A 22872-nucleotide genomic window follows, 5' to 3' on the forward strand; every position below is an offset into this window, starting at 1 on the left:
TATATTTATGTGTGTCTGTTTTAATGACTTCTTTTAGCGAATTAGTGACCCATGCAGACAGGGATTTAATAACTGATAATTGAAAAAAAAAATTGTGGTGTTATTTTTAGTTTATATTAGCTAGAAAAATAACAACAAAATTTATTTAATTTCCTTATTTCAACATTAATAAAATTAACAAACATTTGTATTTTGGATTTTATTCTACTTAAAAATGATTAAACTTAGTTCTTTTTTATTATAAAGGTAAAACCTAAATAGAAAGCAATCAATTGTTAATTAAGATAAGATTGTTTTTACAAGGAAACAATTACCTATATAAATAAATTAATTTATAAATGTAAATACTCAAATCCAAAAAAAATTTATCATAGTTTCTTAAATAAAGTCATTAAAAACTTATTTCAACTCACCAACCTGATCTATCATCTATTGGGTCAACTCCATTTTTCAATTCAAATACTTCTTTATTTTTATTACTTTAGTATGAAATATAATGTGTAAGTATTGTGATCGTGCAAAATATTGAATTGAGTTTTCAATGAAAATACACATTTTAAGATCCCCTGAGTTCAAATAACGTATTCTCACAAAATTGTCTGTGTGTGTATATGGTCAACCAAGTTCATAGAATTAATTTTTAACATGTTATAAATTTTTAGACTAATGGCTCCAACGATTTTGATTAGACCCACTGAATCAATAAGAAACTAAATGATTTTTAATATGAGATATGTCTTATCCTCATTGATAGCCTAACAGTGCTTAAATGCCAAATTTTCACAAAATCTTCCTCTAAGTACCTTTAATTTTATTTATTTAAAAAAATGATATGTTCTCATTGTTAGCAATCTTAAACAATGGGTAATTACAAAATATTAAAGAATTTTAGGAGGGGAAAAATAGATACATCTGATTGGAATGGGATAAGCAGACTCCCCAATTTTTCTTGATTGCACAACTGCTTCGTTATCTTTTCTGAAACTGTTGCATTTTTAGCAGAAAAATAATTTATAAGCGTTATTTCCATCTCGAGGAGTCATAAAATATGAATTTTTATACCTATATATTATTTTTTTTATATAAAAAATAAAAATTTTGTTTTCTTAGTTTTAGTTTGCCTTATCCATTCATTATTATTTTTTTTTTTTTCCAAAATCACTAAAATAGCAGTACTTCAACATGAGTCTACCTACCAATCTATAAAAAAAACTTGGGGACATAAGTAAGTATAAATTGTCTGATACAAACACCACACTAGATTTATAAATATAGCTTTCACCATTTCCCTTCAGGACAAGGACCACTAGAACACTTCAGGTCTATACTCTACAAAACACAGTGCAGAGAACTCACTTCCGCAGACTTAGCTAAAGCCTAAAACTTATTACAGTCATTATCCCAACGAATATACATCATTTTTATATATGAGAAGATAGTCAGGGTTGCGGTCAAAAGAGAAACAAAAATAGTTTACAACTATTTATTTTCCGACGTTTCGCCCCACTTTGCAGGGCTGTTCAAAGCAATCGGTTGAGCTGTTCATGTACCAAATACATTGGGTTGCTATAAAACACAGGATACCAATCAATCAATAGGGTATATTACACTACATATATTTACATGATATAAGAAAAATTATTTTTTCCTACCTCAACCAGTTACAATCAATAGACGATTAATACACTAAATACAATCTATTATAATTATTAGTTTCCCCCTATTTAACAATTTTATTTTATTTGACAATCCTATCCTATTTATTTGGCAATTTTATTCTCCCTATTTCATTCTCTGATACCTGTCCTCTCCAGTGATCTGCAACCCATGTTTGATCTGATAGACAAACTAAAAGAATTTATCATTAGATAGCAATATAAAAAGAAATCAAAGACACATTAGTCATAGCAGATCAAATTTTAAAAAAATAGATTTAAAAAACTAATATATAGATTAAAAAAACAAAACTTAATTAAGAGAAATAATTAAATGAATAAATAAGTTAAAACACACATAAACAGGGTAAAAAAAAAAAAAAAAAAATTAATAAATATATATATAAAATCTAAGAGCTAATTCCCATGCAGGTGATGATGAATGATACCCAGGGAGTCTAAAATAATGTTTCCTGCCAAGATATATATCCCCGATATTAAAACCTAGGTCTTCTAAGAAGCTCCTGGTTTTATTTGGTATTGTTCTGCGAGATACAAACCAGAGGCCTTTCAGGGTAAACTCTTTCCATAGGTCTCGTGGAATTTTTTGTTAAGGTAAAGGAAGCATTTTTCATATATTTCCTTAAATTTACATACATATTAAAAAAAAAAACTAGATAGTTTAATTAATTTTTTATTGATGGTTCTGATAAAATCACATTACAAATATTAAATGTTCCTTCTTCAAGTTCTTTCCAGCGGTTCTTCCTTATTGAACTCATTGTGGAAGCATTTTCAGCATACTTCTGGCATAATTTCAAAAACCTATTTAGATAACAAATGAAAGTAATGACAATTTTTTTTTTTATTTAGAAAACAATTAAGCACTAAATCCATTACCTCTGGGTTTTTTTTATAACATCAGACTCATATTTTTGTAGTTGCTGTAATGTAATGAACATAGCATAAAATAAACAACCAATGCCGTATTGTAAATTAGGAATGCACTGCAGCATCCTTTTATAACTCTCTCTGTTCCTCGATTTCATTTGCTTGTTTTTCCAAAGAAGAAGTTTACTTTGACAGCTTTCACTAATGTTTGCATTTAATTCTTCAATTGAGCAAACAATTCTCCTCAGAATCGAAATCAATTCCATTTCATGTTTGGGCCTAAAAAATATTTTTGGATTTTAAAAACTTTCTTTTAGCTATTTACATCAGTTATAATATATACCATAGTATAATATATATTTTTGATTTTCTCAACTTATTGTTTTATCAAATTCTTACATTACAAATTCATTAAAAACCAATTGGGTATATAATTAAATTTTTTTCTTTGACAATTACAAAAGTTCGTTATTGGGAGTAGTAAATTAAAAGCATTGATTTTAAATTTTTTTCTATTTTCACTTACCTATATATGAAATATATAGTAAGAAGTATTGCGATTAGGAAAAATTTAGAATTTCAGTTTTCAATAAACATACTGGTTTTGAGGTCCTCTGAATCCAAATAACAAAACCTCACAAAATGGTCTGTGTGTGTTTGATAGGCTTAACTCAAAAAGGAAAATTGTACAAAACTGAAATTATATATTTAAGGTAGTAACAAACCTGCACTGTCACATCAACGTTTTAAATAAAATCAATTGACTGGAAGTACCACTTTATAGACACAATTTTTCAATTTTCTCAAAAACAGCTCCAAACGATTTTGATTAAACTTGGTATGTAAACATACAATTGAATGGTCTTTAAGATCAGATAGGTCTTATCTTCATTGAAATAATCTGACAGAGCTTAAATTTGGATTTTTCAAAAAATATTTATTTTTTTTACCTTTCAATTTTGTCAATTTGAAAAAAAAAAAAATAAACAGTTATCATTGTTAGCACTAATAAACACAAAATACTAAAGGCTTTTATAAATAACTAAAGAAGAAAAAAGAAAACTGACATCTGATTCAAACGGGAAAGGCTGAGACCACCCAATCTTTCCTGAAAGGTTACGTTATCTTTTGTTAAAATGTTCTATCTTGGTAGGAACAAAATGTATATTCTTTATATATATTGTAATATGCTCTTTTTGAGTAAATAATATATTTTGATGTATAAAGGGTTTATAATATGTTTTATTTTATGTATCATTTTAAGATTGTTAATTTGTTTTGTTTATCCAAAAAGCAAGCTAACCAATTTTCATTGTCTATAATAACTTCGTGATTAAAAACAAAACCAAGATGGCGGTACGTATTCTTCAGTCAAGTACGTTGAATCAAGGCCACGTTGAGCAGATTCAAATATCATAAAAACTATTTTAACTCGTCCCCTCATAATTGAAAATATAGAAAATTAAAGGAAAAATAGAAATCAAGAAATAGTGCTAATGAATAATATTCAGAAAGTAAATCATTTGGAAAAATCCCTAACTGTTGTGCGACAATCGATGTTTACATGTAACCTCAAGGCAGGTTTTGGTTTTGGAGGGTTCATTCGTTGTGTGGACGGGCAGGAGAAAGGATGTCCTCATCAATTTCTGTCAAGAAGGACGCCATTTTGGACGCTAGGACAGAACAATAAGAAAAAAAGAAGAAACCAAGGATCATCAAAGGAAGATCGTGAGCTTGGTTAGTTTTGTATACATAAAAATAGATACATATGTAAACTAGATTTTAATTTAATTAATTGTAATTATTGTAAATGCAAGTTTCTGATTGCCTAGCAACAACACGCCCTGAGATTAAGAGTCTTTTTATATTATAAAAGTTAAATATAATTCTATTATCCATTTGGTATTAAAGTTCTTAATTTGAACCCAATTATCTTTTATATTTGAAAAAAGTTATAAAACGAGCAAAAATTCTTTTTTCTTTTATTTTTAAATAATTTTTTTTTAAATTATTACAATATCATATATTCCGACTTTGAAAAACCTTAAAATACAAATTTTTATAGCAAAAGAAAAATAAGAATTATTTGTTCATAATTTTTGCCTTCTAGGGTCTATTAATTTTTTTTTTAAATAACAAAAATAGCGATAACTTTAACACAAGCCCACTAATTAACACAAAACTTGGGGACATATGTAGGGAGGTTAACGAAAGTTGTGTGATATGTGCACCACACCAGATTTTTTAAAAAATAATAACCATAACTGTAACAATTTGCCATCATAATAAGATGTTACAAAGTAACTCCCAAACTATCTTCTGAATAGATGAATTAAATATATCTACTGCACAATACACTTCACTCTTTCCTTCTTTTTTTTACATTTTCTTCCCTCCCTACCAGGCTGTTTCTGGGATATAAGGTGGTGATCATATGGTTTTTCCGATCTATTCTAGCCATAGTAAGAAGGTAGGGATTCATTAAAATAAGTTAAAATAAAATCTGGAGGCTGTTATAGCTAAGTGAGTTGAAATGTCAAGTCACCTTGCTACCTCATGTCTACAGCTGTGCTAGTGCAACCCGAGCAGGTTGAATTTTATTTTGTCATGGTCCCACAGAATGAAAACTGTGGTTAGAATAGGTTGGTTTCCAATAGAACGATCTCCCTTATGTCAGAAATAGCGAGGTAGGAGGTAAAAAAGAAAAAATTGAAACCCGCTCAGGCTGGATTAAAAAAAATCCTTATTATGAGATATAGATATCTTAACTTTTGACAGAATTCTTCAATCATGATGAGAAACTCATAAATGTAATCGAATAGTTAATTTTTTTTTTAAAAAGTACCTGTAGATGGTTTCTGGTTCCAAATCATTAATCCTCTTAATAATATCATTAGAATAGTTTACAAAATCAACATATCCAGTTATTACTTTTAAAAAATTCACTGCCTCATTATTAGCATGGAAGTTTGAAACACAATCCAGGTCAGATGGCCTTGGAAGCCCATTCCATGATTTAGTATTGATAATAATATTAACAAAAGATCTTTTAAATATGCTGATTGGGTGGAACTGAGGCTTATACTTTACAGATAAATCAATCAGCTCAGTGCTATATCCTGAATTAGTCAAACCTTTCTGTTCAATCAATGCCTTTTTCACCTTGAAATAAATAAAAAATTTATATAACATTTTTTATTTGCACTATAATTATTTATTAAATAAAAATAATGACTACTGTCCAGTTTACAATGTACAGATGATGAAAAAATAAATTGAAAATGATAATATATCAGAAAAATGGATAATATAACCCCATACTTTCTATACTACTCAACACTACTTCACTGTTAACCAGAAAAAGAAGGCTATTAACGGAAAGTGTGGTAGATACATTTCAAAACTAATATATGTGAATTGGAAAACATCAAAAACAACAATAAGTAATGTCTGCGATAAAACTTCAGTTCCAATCCTCCTACTGGGGGCCGACTATAAATGGAATTCTGAAGGTACCCTTGTCTTACAGTGCTTAAATAAGGATAGGTTATATTTATTTTTTAGCAAGTGATTTTTAATAACCTGTTACCCTACTGGGCCCTTTTTCATAATAAAAGCTCGTAGTATTAGTTCAAAAATACAAGTATAAAAAGTTCAATGAACAAGCACTGATACTTTCTGTTTCTTGATAGAAACAACTATTAGTGATATTATAGGAGTTAAAAAGTAAAAAAAATTACTAATCAGCATTGTACAAGTCAACAAAATCATACCAGGTACATACTAAAAGATTAATAGAATTAGTTTGTAGTTTATTATGAAATGGGGCCCTGGTGTCAGTAATGAATAGCACATAATAATTCCTAGTTTATTGCACAAAGTCTAATATTTCATGTTAATAAAAACTACAATAATGTGGTTTAATATTGTGATAAACAAACAAGTGCAGTTGAGGTCATATTCGTGACATTTTTGGAGTTGGAGATGTGTTGTGTTATTGTTTTTAATTTATTTTGAAGCAGATTCTCAAAGACACCTGATTAGATACTTATTTAAAGATATGTACATGATTAGTATGTTCAATGTTTCTCAATAATTTAAAGTAAAACTTTTAAGGGAAAAACCAAATGAATATTTCAACAAAATTTGTTGTAAATTAAAAGATTTTTTTTTATACAATTCACACCAATGATTATTTACATATAATTACAAGAATATTTTAACTGAGTGAATAGATTATTAAATGAATGCAAGTAGTTCTTTCTCTATATTAATCTATATATTTTCTGATTTTTAAAATTTTTTTTTATAACCATTACAAGATCAATTAAATTTATTTTCTAGAATAATAAATAACAAACACATAAAAATGAAGAAAAAGTAAAAAAGGTTTTTGAACCACTCATTACAATGCCAAAAGTTAATTATTTGATAACATCATTGACTGTCCGATTAAGGTAATTTTTACTTGATCATGCTAATTATTTTAACACACTGCTCTTGTATCAAATCAAATATTTTTAACATAATTACAAATGAGACACAACCCCTAGAGCATGATAACAGTTGGATTTGTTATGAAGAGATTGGTAGATGCAAGGAGCACTAGCTCTTTGATTGATTCAGGTACCTTCAAAATTCCATCTAAGTTTTACCTTCTCTGCAATTCTAACAGATAGAATATATTTTAACATGGTAAATAGGTCTTTGAGAATACGAGATAAATATAGAACAAAAGTCAATAGTTTTCATGATTTATAAACAGTTCAAAAGTAGTTATATTTCTAATAGAAAAAAATATCTGGCTCTAGAACAGTTGCAAATGGCCATTAGAAACCTCTAACTTTTCTCAAGACATTCAGAATATGCTTAGCTGTTGGAAGAGGACAACAAAATCCTCCTCTTCAACTTCAAAAGCCTTCGACTCTGTTGATCCAACAATTCTCCTCTCAAAACTGCATATATCGCTGTCCAATAGTTCCTTGAACTGGTTTCACTCCTTCCTGTCTCTCTGTTCCCAAACCATATTTGTTCCTAATAAACCCCCTCATCATCACTACTTCTCTCTCACGGTGTCCCTAAGGTTTCTCCCTCTCACCAACCCTATTCTCCACATACATGAATGACTTACCTAACGCTATACAGCACTCCCAATATCATCTGTATGCCGATGACCTACAAATATACATATCCTTTCATTCTTCTGACTTGATCGAGGCATTCTGTAAGCTCTAGGGCGACATTGACAATATACACCATTGGGCTACTGAAAATAAATTGACTCTGAATCCAGCAAAAACCAAGGACATTCTCATCGGATCAAAACCCTTTCTTACTATCCATTATCACGCCACAACAATATACCTATCCAATTTCAAAAAACCATAAAAACCTAGGAGTCACCTTTTATCAGCACTTAACACGAAATTGTCACATTTCCCAAATAATTAGAAAAACCGTCTCAATCCTTGAACATCTCCTAAAATCCTGATTCATTACCTTGAAGTACTCATCACCTCCTAGTATCCTCCCTTATTCTCCCACATTTCGACTGCAGATGCCCAGTGTATGAAGGACTATCCAATGAACAAGAAAAGAGATTAAAAAGACTGAAGAACTGTTTTATAAGATTCATTTTTGGTATTCTTAGGAATTCCCATATCTCAAATCATTATTCTGATCAAAGCTGGCTCTATCCCAGTATCTAGAGACAATACCTCCTTGGCACATTTATCTATCAAACTCTATAACCAAAAAAACCTTCCTACATCATTGACCTCTATACCCTATATTCTTCCATTCACCTATTAAACACAAGATCCCAACCTACCGATCTCTATATCTCTACCAAGAGAATACTAGAGTATCAAACTTCTGTGAACTTATTGAGCAATTTAATGTAGTCAGACAAAAGCTTCATAACTCTGTTGATAATTGTTATTCTTTAGGTGACCAAGTGACCCAGAATAAAGATAGATTTTTTCATTTCATTTCAAAATAAGAAAGTTAGACATTTTTGTAATGTAGACGAAATATATTCACTCATTTTAAACAATTTTTAACCTAGAAATTTATCTCCTATTGTAATTAGTTATATTGGAGTTCTGGCAATGACTAGATTCTTCACTCATGTCCTGAACATCTGTGGCGATCACCCTATCTCAGGTTCAACTCCCAGCCTCTAATAGCTCTATTGCTAATTTCTGATGTATATGGCAGAATGTAACACCTTACAATAAAATATGTTATTTGGGGGGGAGGAGGAAGAGAAATTTAAATGAAACTATGGAGAATCTCTTCTTAACAGGTTAAAATGACATTTCAAAAGATAAACAATTACCATTGGTTATAAAAAATATATTTCTTTTGTTGGAAAATTCATGAGTCACAGTTGTGGTATAAATGTGTTCAATCAGTGATGAAGATATTTTCGGGATGGGTTTTCAAATGAATTAATATAACTTTTGAGCAGTATGCCGCAATGAAATTTTTTTTTTTTAGATCACAAAAGTTAAGCATCCTCATTTCTATATGTGTTTCTCTATGAAATTAATTTAGCGCATAAGTTAATATACATCATACAATGACCCTGAAGGCTTGGAATAATAAAAGTAGGACACCTAAATTATTTAAAGAAATTTAAGAATCTGATTGGTTGGTTGTTTTAAAATTAAGGCATAAAACTTGTTGGTTATCAATGCCTGTGAATCTGGCAACAGCAGTGCAGGAAAATTCTTTCTGCACTGACAAAGCCTACAAATTTCCTATTAAACAGAAATTTATGGTAACAAGCCAGAATTCAAACCAAAAGTTCATCCACCCAAAATGCTTACCTCTTGTATAATACCCTGAATATTATTTATATTGATTTTAAAATGGTATTTATTTTAACTTTATTTTGGTAATTTCATGATAAACCAGAACTGAAACAAAATAATAACAGAAAAAAACAATACAACAATAATTAATTTACAATTTTAAAATAAGATCCACACCTCATTTTTAAATACAGTTCTGACAATAAGCACCAATGCCAAGGTGCTTTGTTTACTGTAAATAAATGTCAAGATGAACAGAAACAATAGTTATATGAATTCATAAAACTAATATTAAATTAATTATTGAACATTATATAATGTAATTGAATTACATTTATTGAAATTAACATAAGTAGAATACTTATATCAAACACACATCTGGCAATATCCTCAGGAACATCATATGGTTTTACTTCTGAGTGACTTATTCGGTCTCTTAGCCGTGGTCCTTCCTCATAAATATATAAATCCAGTAACATTTCTAATATTTTAGGCCCAACAGCATGTTTTAGTCTGTTTTCTAAAACAATGACATGAGAATTAAATTGAACAATTGAATTTAGCATTCTCTTATTTTTTTAATTAACCTTGTGATCCAACAGTAGGTGCAAGTACATCATCCATAGTTATATAAAAAGCTGTAGACTCGGCAGTTAAAACTCTTTCAGAACAATCATTAGCAAAACAAAAAATTGAGCGTAAAAAGGCTTCTGTTAAAGGCATAAGAAGTATCAGACAGTCTCCATAACTGAAACGTAATCTTGAAAATGAAAAATATAAAAAAAAAAAAAAAAAAAAAATTACTATAAAAATTAGGTTTTAAAGCTTACCAGCCCTGAATATACAAATCAGAAGCATAATTCCAGTATGCCCAATGGTTTGTTGATATAAATGGACAGATATGAAGTGTATTCATAAATTTTGTTTTATCAAAATCAATTCCCTCAAAATACTGCTTTAAGCATTGAGAATAACTTTTCAAAGTTTCATGCTTAATAGTTGGCCTCCTTTCGAAACTCTGAAAATGGTAAGAATAGGTAAAGCACAATTGATCCAGAAATAATATTTTACCATCAGGAAAGTGAAGGGTAATTTCAAGAACATAAAGTAAACTATATTGTCTTAAGAAATATATTATTATTACAGTATTTCCAAATGTCATTTGCTAATTTTTACCTTTATGGAAATTCCTAATGAAGCAATGGTGAGAAACATTGTTGAAATAATGCTTTGATGCAGTTCACCAGGAGAAAAGAATCCATGCCATGCTACATTACGCAGATTTAATCCTCTTACAGTTCCCAGTAACAGCTGAAGAAATTTCATCTAAAAATATCCAATGAAATATTTAAGTATTCTATTTTACTAATCATGATATTATTATATTACATGATTTTATTAGTAATTTAATTTACTAAATACAAATGAAATCTCATTATGATAAACAAAAACATTATGATTCAAAAATCATGGAAACTATATGAAAAATGTCCTTACCGATACTATACCAAATGCTTCTATCAAAACACTAGATGCAAGCATATCCTTCAAAAGAAATGGTACATGTTCACAAGTGGTCTTATAAACCTAGATAAAATGATTTTATTAAAATATATTGATTTAAAGTTCAAACTAATTTATTAATGTATGTTACTTACATCTCCTAATGCTCTATCCAAATAAGAAGTTAATTTTAGGACACAGAAGAGAAGTTCGCTATCACAGCATGTCATAAATTTATTATAAATATCTTCTACCTCAGGAAAATTGAAAACCCATGATGATAGCTCAAAAATTCTTTTTCTTACTGATTCTGAACTCTTTTTAAAATGTTTATCAACCGATAGCATGATTCCCCATAAAATTGTTACTTTGTCTCTATACCATTCCCAAGAATTGTCAAGAATGTCACTGGATTCTGCAAATATGTTAAACAATTTCATGTATTGGTTTGAATAAACAGTTAACAATAATATTTTAATATTATACGTAATAACAACGTATAGACTTGTTAATCCACCTTTAATTCTCAATCCTTCATAAGAAATATTGTCTTTATTTATAATTCAGAAATAGAAATCCCTTTTATGACTCTCAGGAACAATGAATTTTGACAAACGAAGTATTAAAGTAGCAAGATAGTTACTTACTAAGAAACTGTTACTTCAACAGTAATTATGAAGTATCTTCACCAATTTTGAGTATTCAATAAAATTTCTTAATAATGCTACATTGTTCATACAAATAACAATGTTTACATAAAACCAGTAATAGGTACTTTTATTATTTTATGGATTAGAAGGATATATATCTAACGTGAGAGTTTTCCCACAGGCATACTAGGACAAAACTAAAGTTTAACATGAATACCAGTAATAAGCCATCAGATAATTGATAAAAATATTTAGAGATCAGGTTTTCACAAAATCTCATGATGCTTTTATGATTAATCAAATCTAATATTAAAATAAATACATGTCAATTGTATGAAAGTTAATTTCTATGTACTTACCCGAAATATTGTTTAACTCATTATCTATAGCATTCCAATCCAAAATCAAATTCTCATCAACAACTTCATTATTACAAGCATAATCTGATAGCCTTAAGTTAATGATAGCTTCATACACATTATCGGAGAGATAAGTTGGAAGAGTATCATCCATGTTACAATTAAATGCTTAATCTTTTGCATGACCCTAAGAAAGGAAAAGTAAACATTAATTTAGGAATCAAACAAATATGAGTGACATTAAACTTCATATACACTAATTCTTTATTGTTCATGATAGAGACATATAGTTAAGGGCAATTGAAAATGATAATGCTGACATGACAGTGATTATTTCATTGGAAAAAGAGGCTGAATTATGCATTTCATTTTTGAGATTTTATTTATTTTTCTTTTGTAGTTCCCCCCAAAAAGTTAAGATTTATGAGGAAAATAAAATTGATTCTATAAAAATAAAAATAAAAAATCTATCTCCTATACTCAGTAAAATTTAGCATATCATAAAATTATATTATTACTGTGGCAGTCAATTCAGTAAGTCAACTTTTTCTCTTGTCAACTAATTGCCGGTTTATATATATATAATGTAAGATCCTGTACTACCAGATACTGATCTCTAAATTGATTTTCTACTACTATAAAACTTTGACCTATCGTAGCATATATTTAGTTTTCTTTATTTTATTTTTTTCTCTGAATTAAGGTTGTTATCTCAATTTTTTTGTTTTCAGCCCTGATGAAGGCCTAAAATTTAAGTTGAAACATCGGCACAAATAAGTAAATTTTAGTTATTTGTGTGTCATTACTGATCACACCTCCGGAGCATCTTCTCCTTATGTCAATATCTATACTTCATAGTAAATATCAAAACATAATCATCCAATTTAATATCAAAATATCTCCAAAAAAATAATGCTAACTTCATTACATATGGTAATTCTTAGTTTTAGCTAATTTTATACTAAAGTAATTATCTTTAAACACTGCCCTACTAGCCATAATAAATTTTCTCAAGGTAAGATAAGGGACAAACCAATCATAGGATATTGAGGGCAAGACTAAAAGGAAAGATTCCCTCCAATTACTTTTGGTGTTGTTATAATCTCTTTGAGAGATTGTGAATTATTTAATATTTAATTTAAAAACAAAGTGATTTGTTCCATACGAATTTATTCCCAACATTGATTGTAAGTAATCGGGTGAGTTTTTTAATCTGTTTAGAAGAAGCAGAAGTCAACTGCTGCCATCAAATTCAAACAGTTATAACAATAGTGTGGGTTATAACCCTTACAATAAAACATTCCATGGTAGCATTTCACATGTGAGCGTTTTGAAAGTGAGCCAAATCAGTAAAAAATATTGTGGTATTATTGGTTTTTACACACTAATAATGAGCTTTTTGTGATACTAATGACTATCTTTATATTTGAACTCATAGTGGTTATTCAATTGTTTTTTATTTCTTATGCCAATGCCGCTTAACCATTTGATCTCTTGTTGCCCAATATAAATTAGATATTTCCAAGTTATTTAATTGTAGATATGTACGTGTTTTCAACATGAGTTACTATCACATTCATTGATGATATATGTTCTATCCCTTTCTCTTCTCGCATTTCTGCAATTCATGTTTAATTTTCTCAATTTTAAGCATTGCAAGTTCCTATAGGCATTTCTGCCCATAAATTCAAATTTTCAGTACATTATTAATGAAATTTTCATAAATCAATCATTATATTTAATAATCTAATTAGTCAACTCATTTCTATATTTAAGTTATATGCCCATTAAATAAATAAACTAGTTAAGTAAATCTTGCACCTCTTGGAATACTCATATATTAAAAATTATTTCATTTACAATTCACAAAACAGTGATATCAGTTTACATCTAAATATTATCACCTCATATGAAAACAAAATCATATTTACTAAAAACAGATATGCTGTTCAACACTATGGAACCTAAAAATGAGAAAACTATACAAAGAGAGCAGCTTATTATTGACCCAAAAAAGGATCAAATATCGAAATTTGCTAAAATAAAAGTTTTTTTACATAAATAGGACAAAGTGTTCAACCCGGCTAAGGATGTCAATAATAAATATTCTGTGTAGATAGCAATGACACTTTATAAACAAAATACTTCATTGTGTTCCTGATAACAAATTTGCTACCTAAAACGAGTAACCGATCGCTAACGAATGTTCAAAATTTAGGAGCTAAGTAATTGAAGAGCATTTCAATTATCAACATATAGGTAGATGGTCTAGCACCTCGAAGTTCCTTTATACAGCTTGTATGCTTTTATATACTCTACTTGCCAGTCTCATTTGATTGGAATGACAGTCACTTGATTTATCACCAGATCGATCAGCCCATCAAATTATTATTTAAATTCTTAATTGATGCCGTGTTATGAAAATAGTAGAGATATTTTGGACTGCCTGTGAAGTTCACCTATGTCGAAGTAAGTTTGTCCTGATATAGATTTTCTTGCATTCCATGATAGACAAATGTTAGCCTGATGAAATTAGTTTCATAAAGATTTATTTCCTATACACCCAGTTATTGGAGTTAGATCTTAGCAATGACCTTACCTAGCCTCTTTCTCTCCTATATCATATAGGAATTGCTGTGTAATGATATGGAGTTTAATTTCAGGCAAAAACACTTTTTCCAATTTATCTTCACACTTTTAGGCCCACTTTGCGGGATCATCCATGGTATATTGTTCCGATGTTGCCAGAATATTTTACACTAACGATAAAAATGTAAGATGGTAATTACAGACATTAAGTAAAGGTAGGCACATTTAATTACATTCCTTGGCGAGGAAGTATTTGGAGAAGCTGGGTTTCATTTTTATCTACCATGACGTTAATTTTTTCTAAGAATTTCTAGATAGAACTATAAGTAATTTTTAAAAGAATAGAAATAATGGATTGTTTCAGTTAGTTCTGCACGATATAGGAGGAATTGGAATAGTTTCAGAAACGGGGAAAATATAGAAGTTGTTGAAAATATAGTTTGAGTGCCTTGCCGTTAAAACCTTTTAACAGTATGCTCTATCTTCTATATTTTTATCATCCGAAAGGAGAAGAGAATCATGGATATTGTCTCTACTTCAGTGCGAACCACGAATTTTCGTTTTATAACTATAGATCATACTAATTGGCCAAAAAGTTCATTCTACCATCAATCATTGATGCAATGAAAAGTAGATTGTAATGTTCATTTTTAAATAGTCTTTATCAACATTTTCCCCATTACAACTATTGTAGGTTTTCATGCAAACATAGGGCAAGCTTTCCGCATTAGGTAGAGAAAAAGATGAAGAAAGGACACTATTATCCTTTAATTTTATTTATTTGAATTCGTTAACCATCTTCCATATTTAGCATATTTATAAGGTAGATATAAGCTATGAAAAGATTTTATAATTCACGTTCAGAGATACGAGGAAAAATATTTTTTCCAAGTTGAAAATATATTTCCGGAAATAAGAATAGTAATTTAGACGTTTATATACCGTCGGAAAACCAAAGATTTCAGGAAAAATAATATTTAATAAATAGAGTCGTAGAGATTAATGAAGAATAACCAAAAACATATAAATGAAAGGTCTATTGAGATTTTTACCGTTTCGCCATTCTGTTAAATCTTTTTATATCATTATAATATTTAAATTTTTAATTTTACTTAACCTAACTTAACTTGACTTAATGAGCCTTCCAATCGACAAAATGACTAACTCCATAAAATCATTCACAGTATTTTCAATATTTCTATAACAATTTAGCATTGAATAAATGGTTAAGAGCAGAATGTAAATTTTAGTAAACTATTATATTTCTGTTTTTTTAGTGTTTTGGTCCTGCTTTAGCTTGTAAACCATTTTCATATGTTAATGTTTCCTGTGAGGTTGTCCTAAGTATCGTGTTTTGAAAAAAGGGAATTACCGTAGACTAGACCCTTCCGTGGCCTTGGTATGTATCATTTTTATCTTGAGACGATTTAAAACAGCTTTTTGATCTTGTAACGATGCGATATGTTCTGCAAATTCATGAGTTCTTTCGGTCTCGTTTCACACGATTTTGAGTGATTCACGTACCGTTTTCTGTCCATTTGTTTTTATTGCTCACTCATTCGGTTTTTAATTGTTTAAAGTATTTCATTTTGTAATATGAGAAAATCCTAATATTCTACAGATATATCGATAACTCAGTCCTTTATGTAAAGTTGAATAATTTCATCTTCAAAAATAGAACTTGAGTCTTTTTTTTTTTAATTTCCTTTCTATAACGAACAATATGCCCTTCTGTGTGTGGTATTTGAATAAGGAATTACGACTTAGGTGAAAAATAAGATTAAATAATAAGCTAGCAATTTATTATATGCATTAAATATTAAAAATAAATAACTTATTATGTTTGTTTCATAATTTGTAAGTAAAAACAGCGAACGAACAGATAATTACTTTATTAAAAGATGATAGACACTGGAGTGCACAATATATTCTTTATTGTCTTATCAAGCGAAGAGAAAAGAAATCACAACTAGTGAAACATTAATTATCGACTTTGAGGTAGGACTAAGACGAAAGATCACAGAGGCGTGGCTCCCAGAGGGCGCTAGGCTCTCACAGTCATTTGATCAGCATGGCTCAGTCCAACCATTCGTCCCTTCATCAAGGCTCGGTGAGTTCTCTAGTACGTCGATGTATTTGCAAAATAAATTTTATTTTATTTGTTTAACTTATATTTGCAATAATATTACAGGACAGAAGCAAATTTAAATAAATATTTTTTATGACAATATTTTTCACATTAGTTAGTATGAAGTAGAAGCTAGAAATAAATAAAAACCTCATTTCAAATGCTTAGTTATTACTTATGAAGCTTTTAAGCAGTATAGCATATATTGACATGATATACGAAAAATAAATAAATAAATACATGAAAATACCATTAAATATGTGCGATATTAAATTCATGATTACAGACAACCACTAACTTCTACAAGAAAATTATACATGAAGATATAAAATATTTTTCAATGAAATTTCAAAATGCCCTAGGTCAGTAACCAATGACTGGGATAACAAGGAAAAATAACTTTTTCAAAACTTAAATATGTTTATTTTGAGTTCAGTAGAATCACATTATTCTATTTATGTTGCACATTCTGCTTTTAGTTTTAATAAGTTTTACCATCAGTTTTACAGCTTGATCTCTTTTTAAAGTAACAGAAATTAAGAATATATTTTTGTTGAGCAATTGTGGCTTTAAAGTATATATATTATTTTTAGATATTCACAAACAAGGTTTACATATACGTTACGTAGGTAAACGTTTTATTTCACAGTATACCTCAGCCTATTACATAAATGGGCAGCTTAAAAATTACATTTTCTATTCCATTTCATTTGTTTTATAATTTTAATTTTTTAAATTTAATTATAAATTGTAAGAGGGGTTAGTGTACTTTATCAACTGGTAAATTTGATAGAAAATATGGACAAAGCCGTTACTTTCTATATCGGAAATAAAAGGGTAATGTCACAGAGTTCTATTACTCAAATACATTTATATTTTGTTATAAATTATTTATATTGCAATATAAATGTATTGTAGCAAAAAATAAACAGCAAATATTACTTTTTTGAGCAAATGTTTTGGATTTCTTATTCATTCTTCCATGCGCTTGCACTCTGCACAGTAAACATTGTCTATTGTCCTATCGCCTAAACAGCGGCAAATGTCAAGAAACCAAAGGGTAAGCTGAAGTACTCTATCATAAATGTACAATAGCCTCCCGTACTTATTTAATGGTTTGGTGAAAGTGACCAAATATAGTGTTATAGTCTTATAGTGTTTTTGTATTGATAAACTTAAAATATTGCGTTGGCTCCATCTGGAACTAAAAATTCAATTTTTTTCATCCAATAAATATTGTCATGGACATGAATTAAGGCCCGTTTCCGCTGAGCGCTGACCGCTCCTGTCCAGCAAGGTGCCGGTGTAGATCTCTATCGGACATTTATTTCCAATTTCTTTGCATGACGGGTGAAGAGAAGGATTAGAAGTTTAGTATGAATTCTAAATAAACGATTTATTTTAAAGAATTGATTACTTATAACCTATATTTATAAATCACAAACAATATAAAAGCGGAACGGAATCATTAAAGCAGATCTGAAAATAAAATTTGATGGATGCTAATGTCGATTTCCGAGGATCATATTGGGTAACCTGTGACCATCCCCAGTCATCAAACATTTGGAAAAATTCAAAAAATCAAATAATTAAATAAGTCAACATCTTTACGAGATAATATTTAATATTGTTTTATTAATTTAAAACTTCGAGATAGTTATTCAAAAATACTTTTTATTTCTCCTCTTTTTTTAATAGATGGCCGAGATTTGAACTTGATCAAACGTAATTTTGAATGAACACTTCACGAGGAACACCGTGGGGTGACCTGTGGCTTCGGAGCCAAATCTAAAAAAAAAAATAATAATTAGCCAACGTTAGTTGTTATTTCCATTCTTCTATTGGAAAATTACTAAATTAAATTTGTTGTTGTTTTATATGCGAAAATCACTAAGACCTATATTATGTTTTTGCGAATCGACTTGAAATAAAGTAATGATAGAATTTATTAATACAGAATTCTATCATTACTTTATTGTATGTTAACAACAAAACTACAATTCACTAATTTTCACTTTAGAGGGCTCTAGAAGTTTAACAGAAAAAAAATAGTAAACTAATTGTATGCGGTTACTTAGTGAAATCTAATGGTTTCCACCATTTTTCTTTATTATCAAATCTTTAATTTATAAAATTCTTTTATATTTAAAGTTGAAATTTTGTAGACATGATAAACAAACCAAATATATTTGTTGGCTTCTCGTGTGCTTTGAAAGGGGGTAAGATTATGGCTTGAAGGAAAGAGAACAGGAAGAATAGAAGAGGTAAGCTGGTAGGAAGAGTGAAGCTAGAAAGGCGGGCCTTATGGTGGGCCAGGGCGTGGCCGAGGAGTAGGGAAAGTGTACGAGCCAATCACTGACTGCCTTTTGTTTCAATTTAGATTTCAATTCCTATTAACCTCAACGTAAACCTAGCCTTTGTGAACATGGCCTTTTTGGCTTGTCTTTTAGTTTTAAGAGAGTAGGGTTATGCCATTCCCCCGAGTAATGCCACTTGACTATATAGTAACCCCAATACTAAATAATAAATTTTCTATTGATATAATTTTGAATTAGACATGGAGGAGAGTATTTACAGCATCAGCAATATTTCACGATAAATTTCCTTTAGGTATAACTCAGAAATGGACTAGGGGTCTAAAAAATACCGAATCCAGAAGCTATCTAAATAGTGTAGTAAAAAAAAGCTTGTAACTAATTCAAGACAGAGGTAGAGACGGATCCCATATGAGCAAGTGATGCAAAAAAGCGCAGACAGAAGCAAGTACCCGGTTGCATGGACTGAGATAAGGCAGGTGGAAGCATTCCCAGCACGGCATCTCCCCACCTCTCTTCTCCCCTTCACACCATCCCCACTTAGCCTCTTCGTGCTCCTTTACAAAAAAAAAATTCAATAACAAAACTAGAAATAGTTTTAATATTTACGGTAGATATCATACCTTAGCAGATTTTAGACAAAAGGGCTGACTCCTCGTAAAGTATTCGAAATCTATAGGTCTAAAAGTCAAATTTAGCAATTTTGTTTGAATAATCTAATAATTTTTTCAAAAACTTTTATTAGAATGAACTAATGGTTTATACCAAAGAACGAGGGAATAAAATTCTATTATATTCTCACAGATGAAAAGAAAACAATTATATAAATAAATACTTAAACTAAAGGGATCAGTCCTTCCATACAAACTCCCTAACCATTCAACCCATTAGTTTCTAATCTTGCTTCCTCTTTTATTCCGGACAATCCTCCGAGGCGTCTGAAAAGAAGATGGCCTCGAGACCTTATATTGTAAAAATGTTTTTACAGTGCTACTAATGGGTAGTTTCTCTACACGCTTGTACCATACCATTATGATTTCCTCAAATTTACTTGATGTATTTTATGTACAGTTATAAGTATCAATAAATACATTTTTAAAAAACTTAAAGGGAAGAGGAGAAATGAACTCTATAACAACGTTTGGGAGAGCGGTTTAACAAGACAGGATATTTTAGAAAATCACAATGTTTCATCACGATCTGTCCTATAAATTAGATGGGGTGGGTTTAATAGCTTGATGATGATTTTTAATTTGAAATGTTGAGAGTAAGAGAACGATGGTCAACTGAAGGTAAACTGTAGCATTAATAAAAAAATATTTAATGTTTTGGCTTGTTTCTAATTTTCATCAAATCAAATTATAATGCTGAAATATTATTAGTTGACCGTAGGTAATTAATTATTGGAAGATAGGCAGAGTGGCCCTCAAAAAAGGTACTCAAACATTCAAACCAGTTTTTTCTTATTGCGCAATGTTTTAAATTGCGTGAAGCTTTTTCCATTTGTAGGACAACTTTTGAGAAAGCGATTCTGCAAGATATTTGAAAAAATCCCGAAGTTAAAAATACAATTATTTCTGTGCTTGCTATTAATTATAATGCTAGTCAACTATATTTATACTCTTCGTTACTTTATTTCTTTATTATACAAATTTTTATGTTTTACTCTCATCGTTCTTCACAATGTTTGGAGCTTGTCCTCATTCAGACCAGATGGAGCCCTCCAATCTTCCTACAATTAAATCATGTTATACATTTTTTAAATGTATATATTTGACTTGATTGGAAGACTTTTATATTTCTGACAATTCGAACTTAAAACTGCTTTTTTTTTTTTGTGGGAATGACCTTTATACAGTTGAATAATAAATTAAACAAACAATTAAATAATTGTTGAAAGGTTATTCAAATCAATTGATACCATTAACATCTTGAGTGATATTTGGAAATTATGATCAATAAAGATTCCATAGTCTAAAATTTTGCGAAAATGATTTATCACAACCGATAGCTGCCGGCCTCTGGGAATAATTTCGATGAAGCATGGAACGATGCGTGACGCCTGGCATTAATGGAGTAATTCACAAAAGTTGATACCCCTGAATGCTAGTACAGAGTGATGGCATTCGAGAAGATTAGCTAAACTTTCAAGTTCTAACATTCTGAAAGTGCAATTTTAAGGTTTACAGTACTCTACAAACTACTGTAGAAACAAACGCAGATAATTGTTTTGAAGTGAAAGTTAGCGCAAGGCAGTATAATTTGACTCATTGTAGTTATAATAGAATCAATTTATTCTATTCTATATTTACACTTTCATAATAAATAAGGTTAAATGATACTCAGAGTGAAGATGGCTGTAAGTCAAAGAGGCATTGACGGATCATGAAAGCTGTGGAGTGGCTGATCCTATGGTATAGGAGCCTGATACTTACAATCCAGCCCATGTTTCCATAGAACATAGTAATGCAAATATTATTTTTTCCTAAGTTTCCGTATTTTGAAAATGAAAATAGAACACCTATCACTACGAAAATGTTTGCATATTTTTTTTTTCTTTCTAATTTCTTGGGACTGTTATTTCTTATTTTTAGTATCTAAGAAAAACTATGTGAAAATTTAATTTGTTAACTACTTGTCACTTTTAGCAACTTATAATGAATGTTAACGAAGAATGTGAAATATAGTTGTACAAAAGGGAAATTTTCTCTCGGAGTTTTTTATGGAGACTAAGAATAAGATGTAAAAACCCCAAGGAAAAGTTGTCACAGAAAATAAACGAATAATTGTGAATGAGCTAAATTTTTGAAAAAAATTTCAAAAATACTTTAAGGAGTATGTTTGTAAATATATTTTAACAGGGGTAAGATAAAAACGGCCCAATAGAATTGGCCGAAACGTTAGAAAACTGTGAAATATATGTAGAAAATATATAATTATACTAAAATTATAATAAGTTTTTCTTATTATTATATAGTTTTATATTAAAATAATGTGGGCTCACTGTGGTTCATAAGGTTTTTTTTCCTTAGTCTTTGTGAGATAGATTATTTTATTTATAAGCATTACTTTGGACTAGGTTTCCTTTCCAAGGCTACCGGGTAAAAACGTTTTCTGAGTTTTATTTTTAGCTCTGAAGTCCTCTTTCTTCAAGACCGCCTTAAAGATTTACCTAAGTGATTAAAAGAAAAGTAAAAAAGTTTGAATTTTCAATTCGCTGAAACCCCTCCTTCGAAACTTTTACTGGTTGCATGTTGATTGGGGCATGATTGTTGAAAGTTGCCAGTAATCCCAGTTAAAGCTAAATTTGCTATCAGAATAGTGTGAGAACTAATTTAAACTTAAGCATGAGCTAAATATCGATCCAGGCGATAGTGTGGGTTTTGTTTCTGATTAAAATTGAAACACGATGAGCAATAACGCTTTAAAGTTATGAAACTACTAGTTAATGATGGGTCAGGAACTTCGTAGAACTATTATTTAGAGGATGGTGCACAGTGAAATTTCCCCATAATTTTGACCACATTAATGAAATATTTTAATTGTTCACTTTTTTATTTAAATTTGTGTATTGCTAGTGATGACATTTTATAACAATAACTTTTTTTTTTCTAACACGACATCAATAAAATCTTTATTTCTTAATTTAAAAGGTTCGTTCATCTTTAACTAAGGAGGGTTGTGAAATTTAAGATTTTGAGGTCCTCCATATCTCTATTTTCTCCAAAGGTCTCCATTTTTTCAACAACTATGGGTTATTAATTGAAATAAACAATATTCTAATAAAATGGGTCTGTCATAATTGAGTATTAATTTTTTATTTTATTTATTTATTCATATTTATGACTGTATAAAAAAATACAACCAGTAAATTTGATCATAATGACATAATGATATGATACAGGATGTAGAGAAACTACCCAGTAGTAGAACTCTAAAAACAGTTTACAATATAAGAAGGTCA

General features: G+C 29.5%; 2 protein-coding genes across 3 annotated transcripts in view; one reads left to right on the plus strand and one right to left on the minus strand.

Annotated features, from left to right (window-relative positions):
* Positions 1-2333: 2333 nt before the first annotated feature.
* Positions 2334-14072, minus strand: LOC106689131 (endoplasmic reticulum membrane-associated RNA degradation protein). Of its 2 annotated transcripts, XM_014433941.3 has the most exons (12): positions 13934-14066; positions 13808-13855; positions 11877-12063; positions 11023-11282; positions 10862-10951; positions 10541-10690; positions 10195-10382; positions 9952-10112; positions 9697-9884; positions 5392-5708; positions 2556-2825; positions 2334-2480 (listed from the first exon to the last, which is right to left on the minus strand). In XM_014433941.3, exons 3-12 carry the CDS (start codon positions 12028-12030, stop codon positions 2342-2344), a joined length of 1917 nt encoding a protein of 638 aa, XP_014289427.1. In that variant the 5' UTR covers positions 12031-12063; positions 13808-13855; positions 13934-14066; the 3' UTR covers positions 2334-2341. The 2 variants fall into 2 exon arrangements, with proteins under 2 accessions (XP_014289427.1, XP_014289426.1); XM_014433940.3 differs by lacking the exon at positions 13808-13855 and having other exon boundaries at positions 13934-14072.
* Positions 14073-16500: 2428 nt separating this feature from the next.
* Positions 16501-22872, plus strand: part of LOC106689118 (inactive ubiquitin carboxyl-terminal hydrolase MINDY-4B) — a 48304-nt gene continuing 41932 nt past the window's right edge. Inside the window, exon 1 of the mRNA XM_014433910.3 lies at positions 16501-16575. Within this exon, the coding sequence (XP_014289396.3) occupies positions 16537-16575 (39 nt within the window). The 5' untranslated portion in view covers positions 16501-16536. The remainder of the gene's footprint in view (positions 16576-22872) is intronic.

This window comes from Halyomorpha halys, unplaced genomic scaffold (assembly GCF_000696795.3).
Source record: "Halyomorpha halys isolate HHAL.00 unplaced genomic scaffold, Hhal_1.1 Scaffold1282.1, whole genome shotgun sequence".
Classification (NCBI taxonomy): Eukaryota; Metazoa; Arthropoda; class Insecta; order Hemiptera; family Pentatomidae; genus Halyomorpha; species Halyomorpha halys.